Consider the following 15614-nt stretch of genomic DNA (forward strand, 5'->3'; position numbering starts at 1 on the left):
ATCTGACAAAAAAAAAAGCTCAAAAATTAAGTCATATACACCCAGAGCAACTCAGTCACTGATATATTTACCATCATTACAAGGTAACTCAAGAAAACCCATTGTGATGTATTGCTTCAGACACTGCACCTGTAACTTCCTTTTACTGAGGTGTAGCACATCACAATTCTCACAGGTTCAAGCTGCAAACACACTTTGAACAGACACTGCAAAATGGCAGTCTTGCATTTGTCTCAATTTCTACTGTTCAAAGTTCAGGTAAGGATAGACACTTCCCCTCCTGCACCTACTTTACCGTTGCTCTAGGGTTTAGCCAAGGAGAGAAGATGACACGCACATCTGTCAATTCAGTATAGCTTCAGAACCAAACAGCGTGTCTTTTTGTCTTTAACACTGAGTCCACCAAACAATAGTTTGTATTAACTCAGGTATTGCCCTTTTGCAAGTTCGCAGCCTTTCAGCAACCTCACCCTCCTACAAAAAAAAAACGAAACTTAACCCAGACACAGGAGTAATAGAATTCAGTTAGCTTTGAGTTGCACCATTAAAACCTAAAATATGTTTTCACCACATTAATAACAGCTGTATTTGAGCTGCCTTACCGAACTGCAAGGTGAATACTCATAATACTTGAAATTATTACATGAAATGTCCACCAATTAATTGCTTAAAACCATCTTTGTCAAATTCTTGAAAAGAGTATTTTGATCTTGTCTTAGGTTGCAAATGCAAGATGCGGCTGGGGGTGTGTATTCTATTGCCATCTTTTAGAAGTGGGGCAGTTATTGTCTGTTAATTGGGCATTTTCTTTATCTCTTCCACAGCCAATCCTCTCTCCAGGAAATATCCTCTGTTAATGGGGCATTGAGTCTCACTGCATGACTGATAAAATCACATCATCCCATTGTGAGATGCTTCGCCCAGGGGGAGGAGCCAAGCATTCCTTCCGAAATACAATCTGAGAACACAACAGGCAGCCTCTTTGTCCAGGTTTAGAGCAAATTTGGGGAAGAATCCCCCAAAGGAGCTCCGGTGGGAAAAGCAGATCCAATCGGCCCCTCCCCCCAACTGGTCCGGGAGGAAAAAATACCTCCTTGAAGAAAGGTGGAAAAAACCTGTTTATTAAGCAATAAAACCAAAACAATATCAAAACAATGAGACCCCTTGCCACTCTAAAAGAGATGACAAACTGAGAAAACCCCGGGTTGAAGCTCAGCTCACTCAGTCTCTGATCAGTCCCTCCAGTGCTGGAATTGTCGCAGGCCAGGCCTGGCCCGGTGGGCCACAGCTGCAGCTGCCGGTGCTCTGCTGGGTGTTCAGTCCAGAGCAGTTTCAAGAGGTCTGAAGAAAAAGGAAAAAAAAACAGTCCAGGGAACTTCTTTGCCTCAGCTAGCTAAACTAACTAAAAAGCAAAAGAAAGGCTCTCTATCCCGCTGTCTGTCCGCAGACAACACAGTCCAGGAGCACGAATGTGGAGGAGGAGTGCAGTGTCTGAAAACAAACTGCGCGCTTCTTCTCTCCCCCCTTCACTCTCTGTAACACTCTTAAAGGTACAAAATTATTATTATTCAACATAAACAGAATGAGACGATTGGGGATAAAAGCATCATATATTCAACCCAGGACACTCTTCCCACTGAATTCCCAGAGGTATACCAGGCCCGACTGGACCGTCAGAGGAAAACTGCACCCTTCTACAGGATCCCTGCTCCAACAGAATCACACCTGTCACTGCAGGAGGATTGCAGCCACCATTCAATCAGACTGCTAACAACACGCTGACCCATTGGGTGTCAGGTCATATTCTGACTCTGTCAGTGGTTTTTGTATTTCTCCTTTTTTTATTTCTATTTTTCCTAATAAAGAACTGTTATTCCTACTCTCATATCTTTGCCTGAGAGGTCATTAATTTCAAAATTGTAATAATACAGAGGGAGAGGGTTTACATTTTCCATTTCAAGAGAGGCTCCTGCCTTTCTCAGTAGACATCTGTCTTTTCAAACCAAGACAGATCTACAGAAATCCACCATCTGCCAAAACCAAAAGTTTGGAACAACAGATGTGTAAAATGTATTTTCAGGGCTTCTTTTTGAACAAGTAATGAAATGAAGATGAATCATCACATTATCATAAAAAGCAGTTTTATCACTTTCACATTTACAAATATACATGTTATTATAATAACTGCTGGAAAAAGCCACAGTTCTTTAGACAAGAACAAAAAATAGATACAGATAATTCATATATTAAAAGTAATAAAAGTATATATTAAAAGTAATAAAAAAATTTAAAAATTAACATTTGCTCCTACTCCACTGTTCATCCCTCTGTAATCATCTTGTTCAGAGGTGCATCAGTTAGAGCGATGGCTGAATAAACTAATTAGATTCATGCAAGAATGACAAAGATACAGCAATTTAAGAAGATATGAGATCATACAGATACAGGAGCAGGGTGCTCGTGAATACAGCCAGGACAGCAGTGCAGCGAATCATGAACAAACAGATCGCATTCCACACAAAACGCGTTCTGACACACTTTGCATATGTACACCTGTGTGGGAAGGATAGAAAGACAAGTCAAATTAGCAGAACTTATCATCATCGCACTACAGTAGGGCAACAGTTACATCATCATGATAATGTAAACAGACTGCACTGCTAGCATCACAGAAACTCAACTGAATTAAATCTTCTGGCAGCAAATGTATTCGCAGGCTTGAGCTCAGGTCACTGTAAATGCTTCCAAATGGTTGAGTGTAAATGCTTCCAAATGGGAAGCTTTTTTTTATGCAGCTCCCTAGAAAATTACTTCCCACACTTCTACAGACTTTGCAGTCCATAAATTGTGACTGTTTAACACCTAAGTCTAATTAACCATGACATTAACTTTTATAAGTATTATTCTGATGTTTAGAATATAATTCTAAAGGATCATCTCTATTTCTCACACCCCTCAATGCAAGTTACAATGCCTTTCAACATACTTACATTTTGATCTTTCATTTCTCCCTGGCAGCCTTGACAATACCTAAAAGAAAAATTTTATATTTTAACTGAAAAAAAAAGGAGTCAAGACTGTGTAAATCAATGTTTTAAAAAGATCTCATACATAGTAACAATTTCTGGCAATTACTTCACCTATTCAACTGAACTCACAGATCATGGAAACTACTTAATGCCAGAGATGCCCCACACCACCCAAACACCCAGGATCTCCAGCAGCAAAGAAGCTGTTGCCAGCTATTCTTACTTTTGTGACAAAAAAGTTATGGAATCTACAAGCACACTCATTATCACAAGTAAGATTTGCATACCGTTCCCCTTTGTATTCTTCCAGTGGAACTTCCTGAAAGGCATCTAAAGGAAACAAGTGATGGTAAGACCGAGCCAAGTGAGGTGCAGACACTAACGTAAGACCTGCAAACAGACATCAAAATTGTTACAAGGAAAGATGTACTGAAAAGCTTTTCTGTATAAAATAAGATAAAAAGGAAAAATAACATTTTTAATTACTCAGCAGTTGACAGCTTCGAAGAACTTTAAAAAGTAAAATTACTTGTTCCATTACCTAAACTTGTAATCCAGTTTTAAATCCAAACACAAAGAACAAGAAAATCAATAAAATTTCTACTGAAAAGGTTTAACTCAGCCTTCAGAAATACATTTACAACACACAGTGGTGAAGTTAGGAAGCTCCTTTTGGCAATGATGGCTCTGCTGTATCACACCACCAGCTAAAATGATGCCCTGTTACAAAGCTCTACTACAGCTTGCTGTACTACTGCCAAAACCATGCCACAGTCCCATCTCAGCTAACACTGGTCTGCTGGTTTTAAAACAGTTAGTTTTTGTCACATTAACTATCATGTGGCTGTGTTTTGGATCTATGCTGGAAATAAGGTTGATTAGGCAGGAGTGTTTCCTTTACTGCTGAGCAGTGTTTACACACAATCAAGAAGGCCCTTTCTGTTTCTCACTCCACCCGTGAGTAGGCTCGGGGGTGCACAAGGCATTGGGAGGGGATACAGTCAGGACTGCAGTCAACAGTGCACCAAGAGAACAAAGGGATATGCCACACCATGTGGCATCATGTTCAGCCTACAAAGCTGGGTGGAAAAGGTGGAAAGGGGAGAACGCTCCGGATGATGGCATTTACTTTCTCAAGTAACTATTACCCATGACAGTGTCCTGCTTTCCTGGAGATTCTACTGATGGGAAGTGGTGAATGAATTACTTACTTTGCTTGTCTTGTGTGCATGGCTATTGCCATAACTTTTCAACTGCCTTTAATGCCACCTGTGAGTTATCTCACTTTTACTCTTCTGATTCTCTCCCCATCTCACCAGGGTGTGGGATAGTGTGGGGCTGAGTTGACAGCTGGGGTTACACCAAGAGAACAGGTGGGGCATGGGCTGGCACAAATGTCTCACTCACTCACTCGTACTGTACATGTCCAAACTTGTTCTCCTGATCACTGCAGCTGTGGAGAATCCACTGCAGATACACAGGATTTCTCCAGTTACACTATCCCCTTGCTGGAACGAAACTCATGCCGGTGGGAAAAACTTGAAATTAAACTAGGATAAAGTGATCCAAACCCATAATTATATCATCCTGTTGCCAAATACAGGCATCCTGGTAATACCTACTGTGTTTCAGTCATATGCCTCTGGAAGCCAGGAGAACAGCACCCCCTCACAATCTTAATATTATAAACCACACTAATCCTCCCTCCCACCCTCACTAGGAGCAATGGAGAGAGGCACCATTGCTTGCACAGTCCATTAACATTTGCAAGACCAAAGGGCCCCGTTTACAACTCTACAGCCTGTCTTGTGTCACTGTGCAGATTGCCCTTGGGTTCAACTTGGAAATCTTCCACCCATATACACATGGAGAGGAGAGTACTTCTGTCCTCCTGCTCCAAAGCACTCTATTTTCATGGCCTTGCACTGAGAACTCTGAAACATGGGTGTGTTAAGTTAAATGAGGCTTCTTGGGAAGTTATCATTCCCATGTGCATCACCTCTCTTCCCTATTTTGCCTTAGGTATATTCCTTATACCAACGAATATGATACAGCTTTACTGTTACAGGTACAGTCCTGAGAGACATTTCTATGAAGCTGACATCCCAGGTCACAGAAATGCAGGACTCAAAATAAGTATAGCTGAATTTTTCTACCCCTTAACTCTCTTATCATGAACTCTTGATTAATCTGCTCACCTCTTCTTACTACTCACCACAGATTTTGCATTCCACAGGAAGCTCACAGTATTTGGCTCTGCACTGAGGACAAAAATATCCACCCAGTGTAAGACCTGGGTCACTGTTATTTTCCAACTGCCTACAGCAGAAAGAAACAATTCAGTACTTAAGAAATAATACCATGCTACTACATAAGTACAAATAATGTTTTCACATCAAATAATTTAAAAAGTTTCACTAGATTGCATGTAACAGTTTAATGTATAAGTGTCAGAAAACAACTGATATGGACAGATATCAGTGACCACATTTTCACACAGGAACCAAAGACCAAACATTTCCATATAAAGAAGCCAATCTTTAAAAATAAAGATATGAACAATAACTGCATGCTTGTTTCTTTTTAGAGACAAAAACATTCTATTGCCTCTAAGATGCACATGGTAACTATTCTTTCAAATAGCACACAGCTGTTAGATGTTGTTTCATTCTGAAATTCAGACTCCCCTATCACCCTGGAAAACAATGACTCTTTTCATTGAGAAGTGCACTGGTACAGTCATCAAATGAGGCCTCTACTTTAAACTTCCCTTTAAAGTCATGTTAAGAAATACATAAAAAATACTTTATTCAGATAATACTCTTCCATCCTCATAATTATCTTTTATAATGATAGTAGTAATTAAATCAAGAGCTGCAAGTAATTACTCAACACCTTGTAACACCTGTATGCCCCAATCACTGTGTAACAGAACTAAGTACCATTTACTACTCTGAAAAAACTTAAATGCAAATTTAAAAACACATATTTAACAGAGGATACTTTTAATACTGGAGCTACTAATGGAAATAAAATGTCTACTAAGAAGTCACAAGACATGTCTTAGTCTTTTTTCAGATTATTTTGCAATACTTTCACTGTTGAGCAGATTTTCTAAATATGACTAATTAATATTGAATTCTTATCAGTTCATTGAATTCAAATCAATGCTACTTACGCCATGCTAAAGGAAGGCTTTGCATCCTGATCAGATAGAGAAGCAATAGTATGCTGAGGAAAACCTGAAGAGAAACACATCCCATAGCAAAAATTTTAAACATGCAATAACGTGTCCATTTCTTACTTCAACGAAGAAGTTCAAAGTTTATTCTAGATATTCAGGCCTTTTTCTTTCCCATTTGTTATTACAGGAGAACTGATACACTCTTGCTATATCAAATTCTTCCCAAAGGTCTCTACCTACACCCACACCTCTCTGACTTCCCCTCAGCTGAAAAAATGTCTTTGCCACAGACTTTGTGTTAACTGAAGTGCACTGGAACCCCATTTTAGAAGAACAGTTAAAAAGTAAAATATGTGAAATGGTAGGAAAGCAGAGTGAGCAGCATACAAATGTTCACTTAAACAATAGTTTCTAATTAAGGAGGAAATATTTTTGTAAGCATTCATCCAGCCTATATTCACTTTCTAAGTGCAGTATATGATAGATGAGACTACAGGACTTTTTGGAGACTGATATCTTTCTTTCTTTCTTTCCTTGTATCATTTATTTTTTACAGATCATGAGAGGTGAGAAGTTGGTTTTTCCAACTGCTGCTCAGGCTTTACCTACGAGAAGTAAACCTTTTCATTATCTATACCTAGACATAAAAATACATGCATTCTTATCTATGAAAAGGATGGATGAAAGTGAGAACTCAATACTCTACTTTAGCATTACAGTTCCTATACTGGTTTAACTCCAAGCTTAAATTTATTGAGAAATAGATCAAGAAAAGAAAAGGTAATCTACTTCTTGAAAGAACACTCAAGAAGTTGCTAATGTGTACTACCCACGGTTCCTAAATCAATTAATAGTTGTAATAGTTGCCTTCTGCAGGGAAAAAAGCAGACGGAGAAATAGTAGTTTTTCACCCTTCATTTCTAAGTATTAAATTTATAACAATCACTGTGCCATCAATATCTTTCCACTTCATTGTTTCCAAATTCTGTTCAGTAATTTGTCTTACTTAATAAGCTTTATTTGAAAGCTGACTACGATGCAGGAATAACATCAATCTAGCAAAATAAAAGTTAAAACAAAAATAAATTACACAATGTCTTTACTACATGTCTTACTATTTGTATTGCCTTAACACAGAAGAGGCAATTAAAGAAAAAGAAAAAATCTCATGCTAGGAGTTTGACAAATCCATATCCTACCCATTCGAATAAGGGAGCACTCAGAAGTTGAACTGGCAGGTGGAGGACTGACATGGTGCATCAGCAGTTCCTTATAATGACTTTCATCCAAAATAACGTGGTATGTTCCTGTCACAGACAAAGAGATGCCTTACTATCAGGTTACGAGCCAAAAAAAAATACAAACGTATACTCCAAATGACAGAAAACAACTTAGATAGAAAACACAATTTATCCAAACCTCTTCCTAAAAAGCAGCCCTGTTAATGCTACCCTAAATGACAAGTTTTAAAACTAGTAATAACAGAATGCTAAGTTAGATATGAAGACACAGAGCTTTTTCTTCAACATTTAACTGTAGTAACCATACTGCAAGAGTTACCACTGTAGCAATGGACATTAACATGTTACACTGATGAAGTTTCACACCACATAGCTTTATATATGGGACAAAAGGTTTGCAAATATATGTATTTTTTCCCTCTAGAGCTGCAGCTACCAGCTGCTAGTAATTTCACTTACTACTGTATATTTTGTGTATTTGGGCAACTCTTTAATTTTCTGCCAGCAAAATGGGAAATATTTATCCTTAAAAATTACAAAATGCAGCAATAAATATATAACAAATTACTTGATTTTGATTTTAAACCTGTGTTAGTAATATAATTACTGAACTTCAGATACATACCACCAGTTTCTCGGGCAAGTACTGTACAAACTCGAACTTCAGCACTTAGGCCGATGACAGATACTCTGATCTTTACTGCTTTTAAACACTTAAAATAGAGAAAAAAAAAGCATACTCAATTCACGTGCAGAACAAGAAACAGTAAAAACGTTTAAGTCTTAAATGAAAATTAATTGGTGATAACACTGCAACTGCCTGTCTTTTGTCCAGCAGCTTGGATGTTCAATGCAGTAGTGAAACTTCAGTTCTGTACCTTAATTAGATCATAGATGTTGGCTGGATCACATGTTGTCAGACTGCTGAGGACTACCAAAACCTCTCTGCTTGTATGTCCTGGCATGTGCCTAAGGAAAGTACACAGTTAATTTACTCATGCACACTAAACTACTTGTATGATAACATCTCCAAGGACCTTAGTGTGCTGAAGTCAGAAGATGACACAATATGAAGTCCTCTACAAACTGTGGTAAGATCCTTGTCCGAGCACCAGATTTTCACCTTCTGAAAGCCAAACTTTCCAATATCTAAAATACAGTATTTAATTGGGTAGTTGTTACCTGATTATTTCCTGTAATGAATCCTTTGTACCTTAGCCAAACTCACATGTAAAATTAATCTCCAAACTAGCACACTGTAGTAAATCTTCCTGACTTCTTAAAAAGCTCTAATCAGTTTTTAAGTGTAAATCCATTACTTCTAATTACTTGAAGTTCTTAGTTGAAAACTCTCTTCCTGCTAGTATTTAAATGGCTTTTCATGACACTGATTATCCACTTTGTTCAGTCAGTATCTTTAGCTGTAATTCTTTTTCAGTTTTCCACAAACTGGGATGCATCTCAATACCTCACATTGCAAAAAAGTGCTCTGAATCTATCCTACCTGAAAACTGATCTTTCTAAAGTATGCCAAAACTCTCACAAGTTTATTGTGACACAATACTGTTTCTTTTCCTATTCTCTTACATTATTAACCCCTAACTATGATCTCTCTCATACTGCAGCTCTTCAGTAATAAAGAGTAATATTTCATCACAATATCTACATACCATCATCAACTTGGTTTTCAAATTTCATTTCTGTAAGAAACACAACCCTAAATACAAGCATCTAGTGGAAGAAGATAAACTTCTGCACTACTGGAGTATTTAACTTAATGATTTGTATTGTAAGAGGAGAGTCGCCTTTAAAAGACTCAAGTCACCATGATGCAACATGCTACTTAGAAAAAATTCTGTCTCTGCCTCTCAAAAGCCACAATCACAAAGAAAACAAAAAAAAAAACCTCCTTGTATATACTAACTTTAAAGTCTGCATGGCCAAATTTAGGGAATTATATAGAGAAGGCTCTCCACTGCAGTTCATATCCACTGCTTTCTTCAGAGCAGTTACATGCTTTTTTGAGTTTCCTGTAAGTGAAAAAATGAAATCAATTTAACTGATACAACAAGTTAAAGAACAGAAATGCTTAAAGTGCATATGTAATGAAGTGTACTTGTACAACAGGAACTGGTTTCAGAGGCAGGTCTGTATTTTTCCTTAGAAATTGGTATTTTGATCAGAATGCAGAAAAGAGTAAAAAAGACTTTTACTCCATAGGCACTCAGATGCTAGAAAGTTTAGAAGCCAAAAAGAGTAAAATCACTTTTGGGTATCATTAAGCACTCAACATGAGCGTGACATCTCCCACAAACAGAAAGAGAGTTTTGTTTCCTCTGTGTCCTGGGGTAACGTTATGATGCTTGTATCCCCATTCATCTGTTCTGTGCCTTTAAGACCGGCTCTGAAGAGTGGAAGTTTTGTTTGGGTTTCTCTTATCAGGGACACAGAGACGAGCAGTACATAGGGCTGTTTTTCACTTCTTGCTTTTCAGCTTGCTGCTTTGCTTGCTCCCTTTTCTGCTCTTGCTTCTGCTCTGCTTTGGCCTCTGCTTATTAGCTAGTTCTAGCTAAACAGTCCACATTCCTTCCTGGACTGTTTCTCCTCTCCTGTTTCTGTGGCCATCTCGAGCCTGCTCTGGACTGGGACCCGGGAACACCGAAGGTTCGGCTGCAGCAGCTGCCCCAGCGCCGGAGGGACTGAGAACAGAGCAACCACCCCCGAAAGAGACTTTCTGATTTTGTCATCTTTCTCAGAGCGGTGTCACCAGGTATTGTTCATTTTGTGTGCTGGGGGGTGCTGTGCCTGAAATAAACAGGTTCTTTCCACCTCTCTCCAAGGATTTTTTCCCGAACCGGTGGGGGGGAGGGGCCGTGTAGGTTTTGCTTTCTGGAGGGGCCCTCCTTTGCAGATTCTCTACCAAATTTGCCCTAAACCAGGACACTCTGTTATCCTCAAAACATGGTTCAAAGATTGGTTGATCCCCAATTTCCCCCATGAAACCTGCTGAAGCCATAGAGACTGGCCTAACAGCAGGCAGGAACCAAACAAACCTTGACTTCTTAACATCTGATCAGATCTCACAAAACCCACAGATGTTGTAACATACAAAATTAACGAACAGGGTAGAAAATTAACTATAGGGGAAACCAGAACATATCAGACTTGCATTCTGGTTGAAACTTGATCACAAACAAGCACACAACGATGATTCTGGATCAAAGCAGATCAGAATGTAGATTATGGTTTCAAACAACTTGCAATAATTTATCATTTAAATTAAAACTAATTATGATAACATAACTTCATTTTCAGCAGTGTATCAAGCACAGCTTAGAACACCAATGAAAAGGACAAAAACATCTGCAATTTAAGAAAAGAATACTACTTCCCTACCTGAGAGTTCCGTCATTTTTTCAGCTCTTTTACTCTTGGTTACAATTAAGCCAATCTGAAACAGGGAAAAAAAAGACCAAACTTTTCTTAGAAAGTTTTACAGTGAGTTTATTTAGAATTTTTCTGTATTTTTTTTACGTCTTTATGGACCAGAATTGTTTAATCATACAAGGCTATAATAAAAGTTTTACTTCAAGTGTAACAACAGCAGCACAACTTGATGCATTAATTTATAAACACTCCCATACTTTCATTACTTTTGCCAAAAAGTACAAAAAGAAATCTTCTAAGACTTAAATTGTAGAAACAGGCAGAAATAAGAATTTCACTAGACTGATGAATAAAGGATGGGAAGGTATACATAAATTGAAAACAGTTTACTTGGTAGTGTTATAACCAAAACTACCGTTTAAAATAGTTTTCTGCTTTTTGTTTCTTGCATGGTCGTACATACCTGACTAATAGGATTCTGGTCAAAGTACTCTTCAACAAAATATTCCAATAACTATAAAGAAAAGTTAAGGCAGTTAAAAACTAATTATACTTTTATTTCACATATGCATTAAGTAGATGCAAAACATCTACTAAACTAAAAAAGCAAAACAAAGTAGTTGAGTAGCACAAAAAGGGGGAATGAGCCTTTTCTTTCCATTGTTCTTTCACCCTATCCCTCCCCCTTCATCCCAAGTAATCAATTAAATGAGATTTCAGAAACTACACCCCCCTTATTTTATTCATGTCCTATGTTAAAGTTCTAGATTCCTGCTGTTTCAAGTGGAGGTTTTCAATACACCAAAAAGCACTACTCTGTACAAAACCATCAAAATGCAGGATTTCAGGCTCAAGTATTGTTGGAGAAGACCACACAGAACATAATGTATACAGTTCAATATTATATACATTCATATATATTCAATACCAATACCAGATACAGTGGAAATATGCCCACAATCTGGAACAGCAATCCAGTTCAACACTCATCTAGCATCCTTTCAAGTAAGAATTCATAAAAAAACCCCAAGTGTAAGAAAAAAATACAAACCAATTCTAGATGTGTAATGAGAACACGTCATCCCCTTAATCTGGGCAATAGTTTCCAAATGTGTCTTCCTATAATATGCCTGTGCAAAGTGTTTTTGCTGTACAGAAGCACATGTGCAAGGCAAAATAATGCCACACAGATTTTACTATTCAAAAAATAGGAAAGTGACAGGCAGAAATAAGGAGACAAATGTAGGGATGAGAGATGAGGCTACGCAGACACAGGAGACTGCAATTCTTTGAAATGCAAAATGTAACCAGTTTATAGAGAAACAGTGGCTCAATAAGAAAAAACTTGAGTGCAGGAATACCTTCAGAGTGCAAGTAAGTCTGTTTGGCTTTAAGTCTTGGTCCTCCATCGTTCTTGATCCATCAACAACCACGTAAAGGTGACGCATCTGCATTTCCACCATATGTGAAAATCACTCACAGAATATGTATTGAAATGAATTAATTATTCCATTTACTTTAAAAAGCCACTACTTCCTCCCTCTGACAAGGAAAATTCAGTAGGTAAAGAGATACAATTAATAGCGACTGAAAAGTAATGCATTCTTCCATTTTTTTCTTAAAATCAAAAAAAAACCCTTCTCTTGAAAAATGCACATGTTATTCTCCTCTCATGACAAGCTACAAAACATGCATAGTTTGAACATTCATGTCTTCACCTGAAGAGCTCAGTGTTGTACAAAGCTATGTGGTTATTTACAAACCATTTCCACTATGTCTATTTTTCACATGAAGAGAAATGGACAGTGTGAGCACATGTGATCAAACTTCCACTGCCAAACACACCCTGTGTGGAAACCCTCCAACCCTGAAGAGCCATGCTACACATACACACTGCCAACAAACAAAGAATGCTTTAAAAAACCAATAAATAACAGTGGAAAGCACAGGGTTTGGTACGAAGTATGCCAGGCCAGCAGAAGTGCATTTCAGATCTGGCATACCACCTCCAGCCAAATAGTTTTGGACTAAGGACAGAAGAGGTTTAAGGTATTAACATACCATTCCAAGCCGAACTTGTCCATGGTGTTCATAGAGTCTAACAAAACACAGAAGGTTTTAAGTCAAATTCAAATGAGTGAATGGCACCCAAAACAAAAGTCCAAACAAATCCAATACTAGACTTCTAGCTAAAATGTAGAAGCAACAAACTGCAGACAGTTATTCAAGCTGAAAAACCCCACAGATCAATCACAGATTTCACAACTCTCAGAAAATAAATAAGAACTATTTCTTACTACAAGGTTTAATGAAGCTTTAAAATTTTATCCAAACTTGACAAATCAAGTTCTAGCATAACTTGAAATAACATAAAACTTAGGATTTTCTTCTAGCCATTTTTCTGAAATTTGAAACAGAAATCTGTAGCTGTGATACCAGAAGTAGATTCTGCTGTGACAGGAGAAGGGGCAATGTTTTTAGCTAAAAGAGGGTTGATTTAGATTGGAGATAAACATGTTTCTACCACGAGGGTAGTGAGGCACTGGAGCAGGTTGCCTTGAGAAGCTGCGGATGCCCCATCCCTGGGAGAGCTCAAGGCCAGTTTGGATGGGGCTCTGACCAATCTGTCCAATGAAAAGAGTCCCAGCCCATGGCAGGTTGGAGTGAGATGATCTTTAAGGTCCCTTTCAACCTAAACTATCCTGCGATTCTCTGATTTGTATACTAAACAAAAAAAAAAACACTGATGGAAGATTCCTCTAAGTTGTGCAGATTGCAGCTGCAGTGCTCTGCAGCTTGTCATCAGATCAAGACCTGCAGCTTGCATACATATGGGATACACAGCCTGTATACATTCAGTGTTAAAAGATAAAAATTGATTTTTCATCATTTTTCCTGGCATGCACCTCCCCCTCTGAAGGAAAAGGGCCCTAAAGACATCCTGTAGGCATGCCTTATGGTTAATTTATCCCACAGGAACCAGTTTTGGGATGATCAAGCCCTTCTAACTGACCAAATCAGTGCTGTTAGCATACCGCGTACCTTTTCCTCTTCGCCTTGAAGAGAATGTCCTCGATGGTTGCCTTCAAAGACCCGGATTCGTCTTCCTTAAGAATTTCCCTAGGCAGAACAGACTGTTGCAGCGGGCAGAGGGGAGACTTTTCCTCCTCTTTCGCCAGAAAGGAGAGAAAGGTGAGGGGGGAAGAACACACCATGTTCTTTCGTAGCCTCCTTCCCAGCGCTTGGTCCGCTCGGGTTCGTCATCCATCTCTGCGGCAGCTGAGGGGACACCAGGGGAGATGCGAGGCGCTGAGTGAATATCAGGGGAGCTCCGGGGAGACGAGAGAGTTCAGGGCAGACGAGGGGGACTACGGGAAGAAGAGAGGGGCGAGAGGGAGTCTGAGAGGAGCCGAGGGACACTGAGGGGGGTGAGAAGGGCCGAAGGGGCTCAAGGGCAGCCGAGGAAGGCTGAGTAGCGCCGCGGGACACGGAAAGGAGCCAGACCCGCGCTCGCTGCCAGGCCCCGCAGTCCCCGACACGTTGGCGTCCGCCCTCTTCCGCCTCGGTGCGGCGCCAAACCGTCCCGGCCGCCGCCCGGGCCGCGGAGCGACCGTTCCGGGAAGGTTCCGTTGTGTTTTCCATAGCATCATCAAAATCCTCCGAATGCGGTCATGGAGAGGACGAGCGCCTAGGGAAGACGCCTGACGGAGACATCGATGGAGAGGACGAGCGCCTAGGGAAGACGCCTGACGGAGACATGGCGCGGAGCCCCGTGAGGAGCGCCTCGCTCGTGTGCCCGGGCTCAGCCGCCAGGCTCACGGCATTGCCTGGGTGTCGGTGGCACTTCTGCAATTAACCGAAGACATTTCAGTAATTAATGGAAAAACGCAGGAGCCTGGAAAAAGCACTGGATTTTAACACATGATTGTGCTCACACACCGGTTAATGAAGGCAGCCATCTATCACCCCACCAGCAAGAGCAAGAAGTTTCAGGTATTTTGATGTTAAGTAATCATGTTTTCCATCTACCTAAAATATTTCTGAGTATTCATGTCACATCACCAAGAGTTTCCATTTCATAAGCACCACAGTGAGGTTTAGCTCAGAGCTAGCTGAGCTAATTGCTGATTGCTCTGCAGAGCAATTAAAACTTTACTGGATACGTGGAAGTATGCCAAGACCGGGCTTCAGCTCTTGAATTGCAGGAAAGTTACTGAACATCCGTTTCTAAGGAGTCTCACTCTGCATCCAAGTAAGACAATACATGAGGAAGAAACGAGTAGTAACAATCCTTGAAGCGAGACTGGGGCAAGATTAACCATTTTTGTACCCTTCAGCTTATTGCATTTATCAGGATAAGTGTATAATTATAACAGAAAGAGAGGAAAAATTAATTAGCTTTCAGTTAAACCATACCTGGGGAAAAGCAATTATTTTTTTGAAGGAAAGCAATCTGAAGACAGGAAAAGAAGAATTCTTTGAAAACTCAGCATTTTCTTCTTGGAACTGAAATAGTTGTTGTTTGAACAACTCCAGTTAGAACATACACCATTTTTTTCTTTAGAAGGAAAAAGTCCAATCTCTAAAACAATGAAATGAAGTGTCTTCTAAGCTAGCACTTTGAATAAAATAAGTGAGAAATGAGACTTATTTCAGAACAGGAGTATTTTTTATTCTCAAGACCAAGAATCTCAGTGCTGGACTGGAACACAGGATATACAGTAATTTTGTAAAACTTTATTGTACAAGTGTTTGAAATCCCACCATGATTTT

The 15614-nt window shown here is 39.3% G+C and overlaps 2 protein-coding genes across 3 annotated transcripts; both read right to left on the reverse strand.

The window, feature by feature from the left end:
• Positions 1-2349: 2349 nt before the first annotated feature.
• Positions 2350-5811, reverse strand: LOC131571605 (general transcription factor IIH subunit 2-like). Its single transcript, XM_058824382.1, has 5 exons — positions 5789-5811; positions 5245-5348; positions 3317-3419; positions 2991-3030; positions 2350-2553 (listed from the first exon to the last, which is right to left on the reverse strand). Exons 1-5 carry the CDS (start codon positions 5809-5811, stop codon positions 2434-2436), a joined length of 390 nt encoding a protein of 129 aa, XP_058680365.1. The 3' UTR covers positions 2350-2433.
• GTF2H2 (general transcription factor IIH subunit 2) lies at positions 3360-14393 on the reverse strand. 2 transcript variants are annotated; one of them, XM_058823510.1, is made up of 14 exons: positions 14346-14393; positions 14054-14209; positions 13884-13961; positions 12903-12939; positions 12203-12289; positions 11305-11355; positions 10851-10905; positions 9379-9484; positions 8333-8423; positions 8080-8167; positions 7413-7520; positions 6204-6271; positions 5245-5344; positions 3360-3419 (listed from the first exon to the last, which is right to left on the reverse strand). In XM_058823510.1, exons 2-12 carry the CDS (start codon positions 14107-14109, stop codon positions 6204-6206), a joined length of 825 nt encoding a protein of 274 aa, XP_058679493.1. In that variant the 5' UTR covers positions 14110-14209; positions 14346-14393; the 3' UTR covers positions 3360-3419; positions 5245-5344. The 2 variants fall into 2 exon arrangements, with proteins under 2 accessions (XP_058679493.1, XP_058679492.1); XM_058823509.1 differs by lacking the exon at positions 14346-14393 and having other exon boundaries at positions 13884-14202.
• Between the last annotated feature and the right edge of the window lie 1221 nt (positions 14394-15614).

This window comes from Ammospiza caudacuta, chromosome Z, assembly GCF_027887145.1.
Source record: "Ammospiza caudacuta isolate bAmmCau1 chromosome Z, bAmmCau1.pri, whole genome shotgun sequence".
NCBI lineage: Eukaryota > Metazoa > Chordata > Aves > Passeriformes > Passerellidae > Ammospiza > Ammospiza caudacuta.

Excerpts from the sequence above, each read along its gene's own strand:
- GTF2H2 (XM_058823509.1), bottom strand. The coding sequence starts at position 14,056 with ATGGTGTGTTCTTCCCCCCTCACCTTTCTCTCCTTTCTGGCGAAAGAG. Across the intron at positions 10,906-11,304 it reads ACCAGAATCCTATTAGTCAG|ATTGGCTTAATTGTAACCAA; the intron begins GTATGTACGACC and ends TCCCTGTTTCAG. Across the intron at positions 8,424-9,378 it reads TTGGCCATGCAGACTTTAAA|GCACATGCCAGGACATACAA; the intron begins GTTAGTATATAC and ends TACTTTCCTTAG.
- LOC131571605 (XM_058824382.1), bottom strand. The coding sequence starts at position 5,811 with ATGACTTTAAAGGGAAGTTTAAA. Across the intron at positions 5,349-5,788 it reads ACTTTAAAGGGAAGTTTAAA|GCAGTTGGAAAATAACAGTG; the intron begins GTAGAGGCCTCA and ends TTTCTGCTGTAG. Across the intron at positions 2,554-2,990 it reads GAGAAATGAAAGATCAAAAT|GTGTACATATGCAAAGTGTG; the intron begins GTAAGTATGTTG and ends CTTCCCACACAG.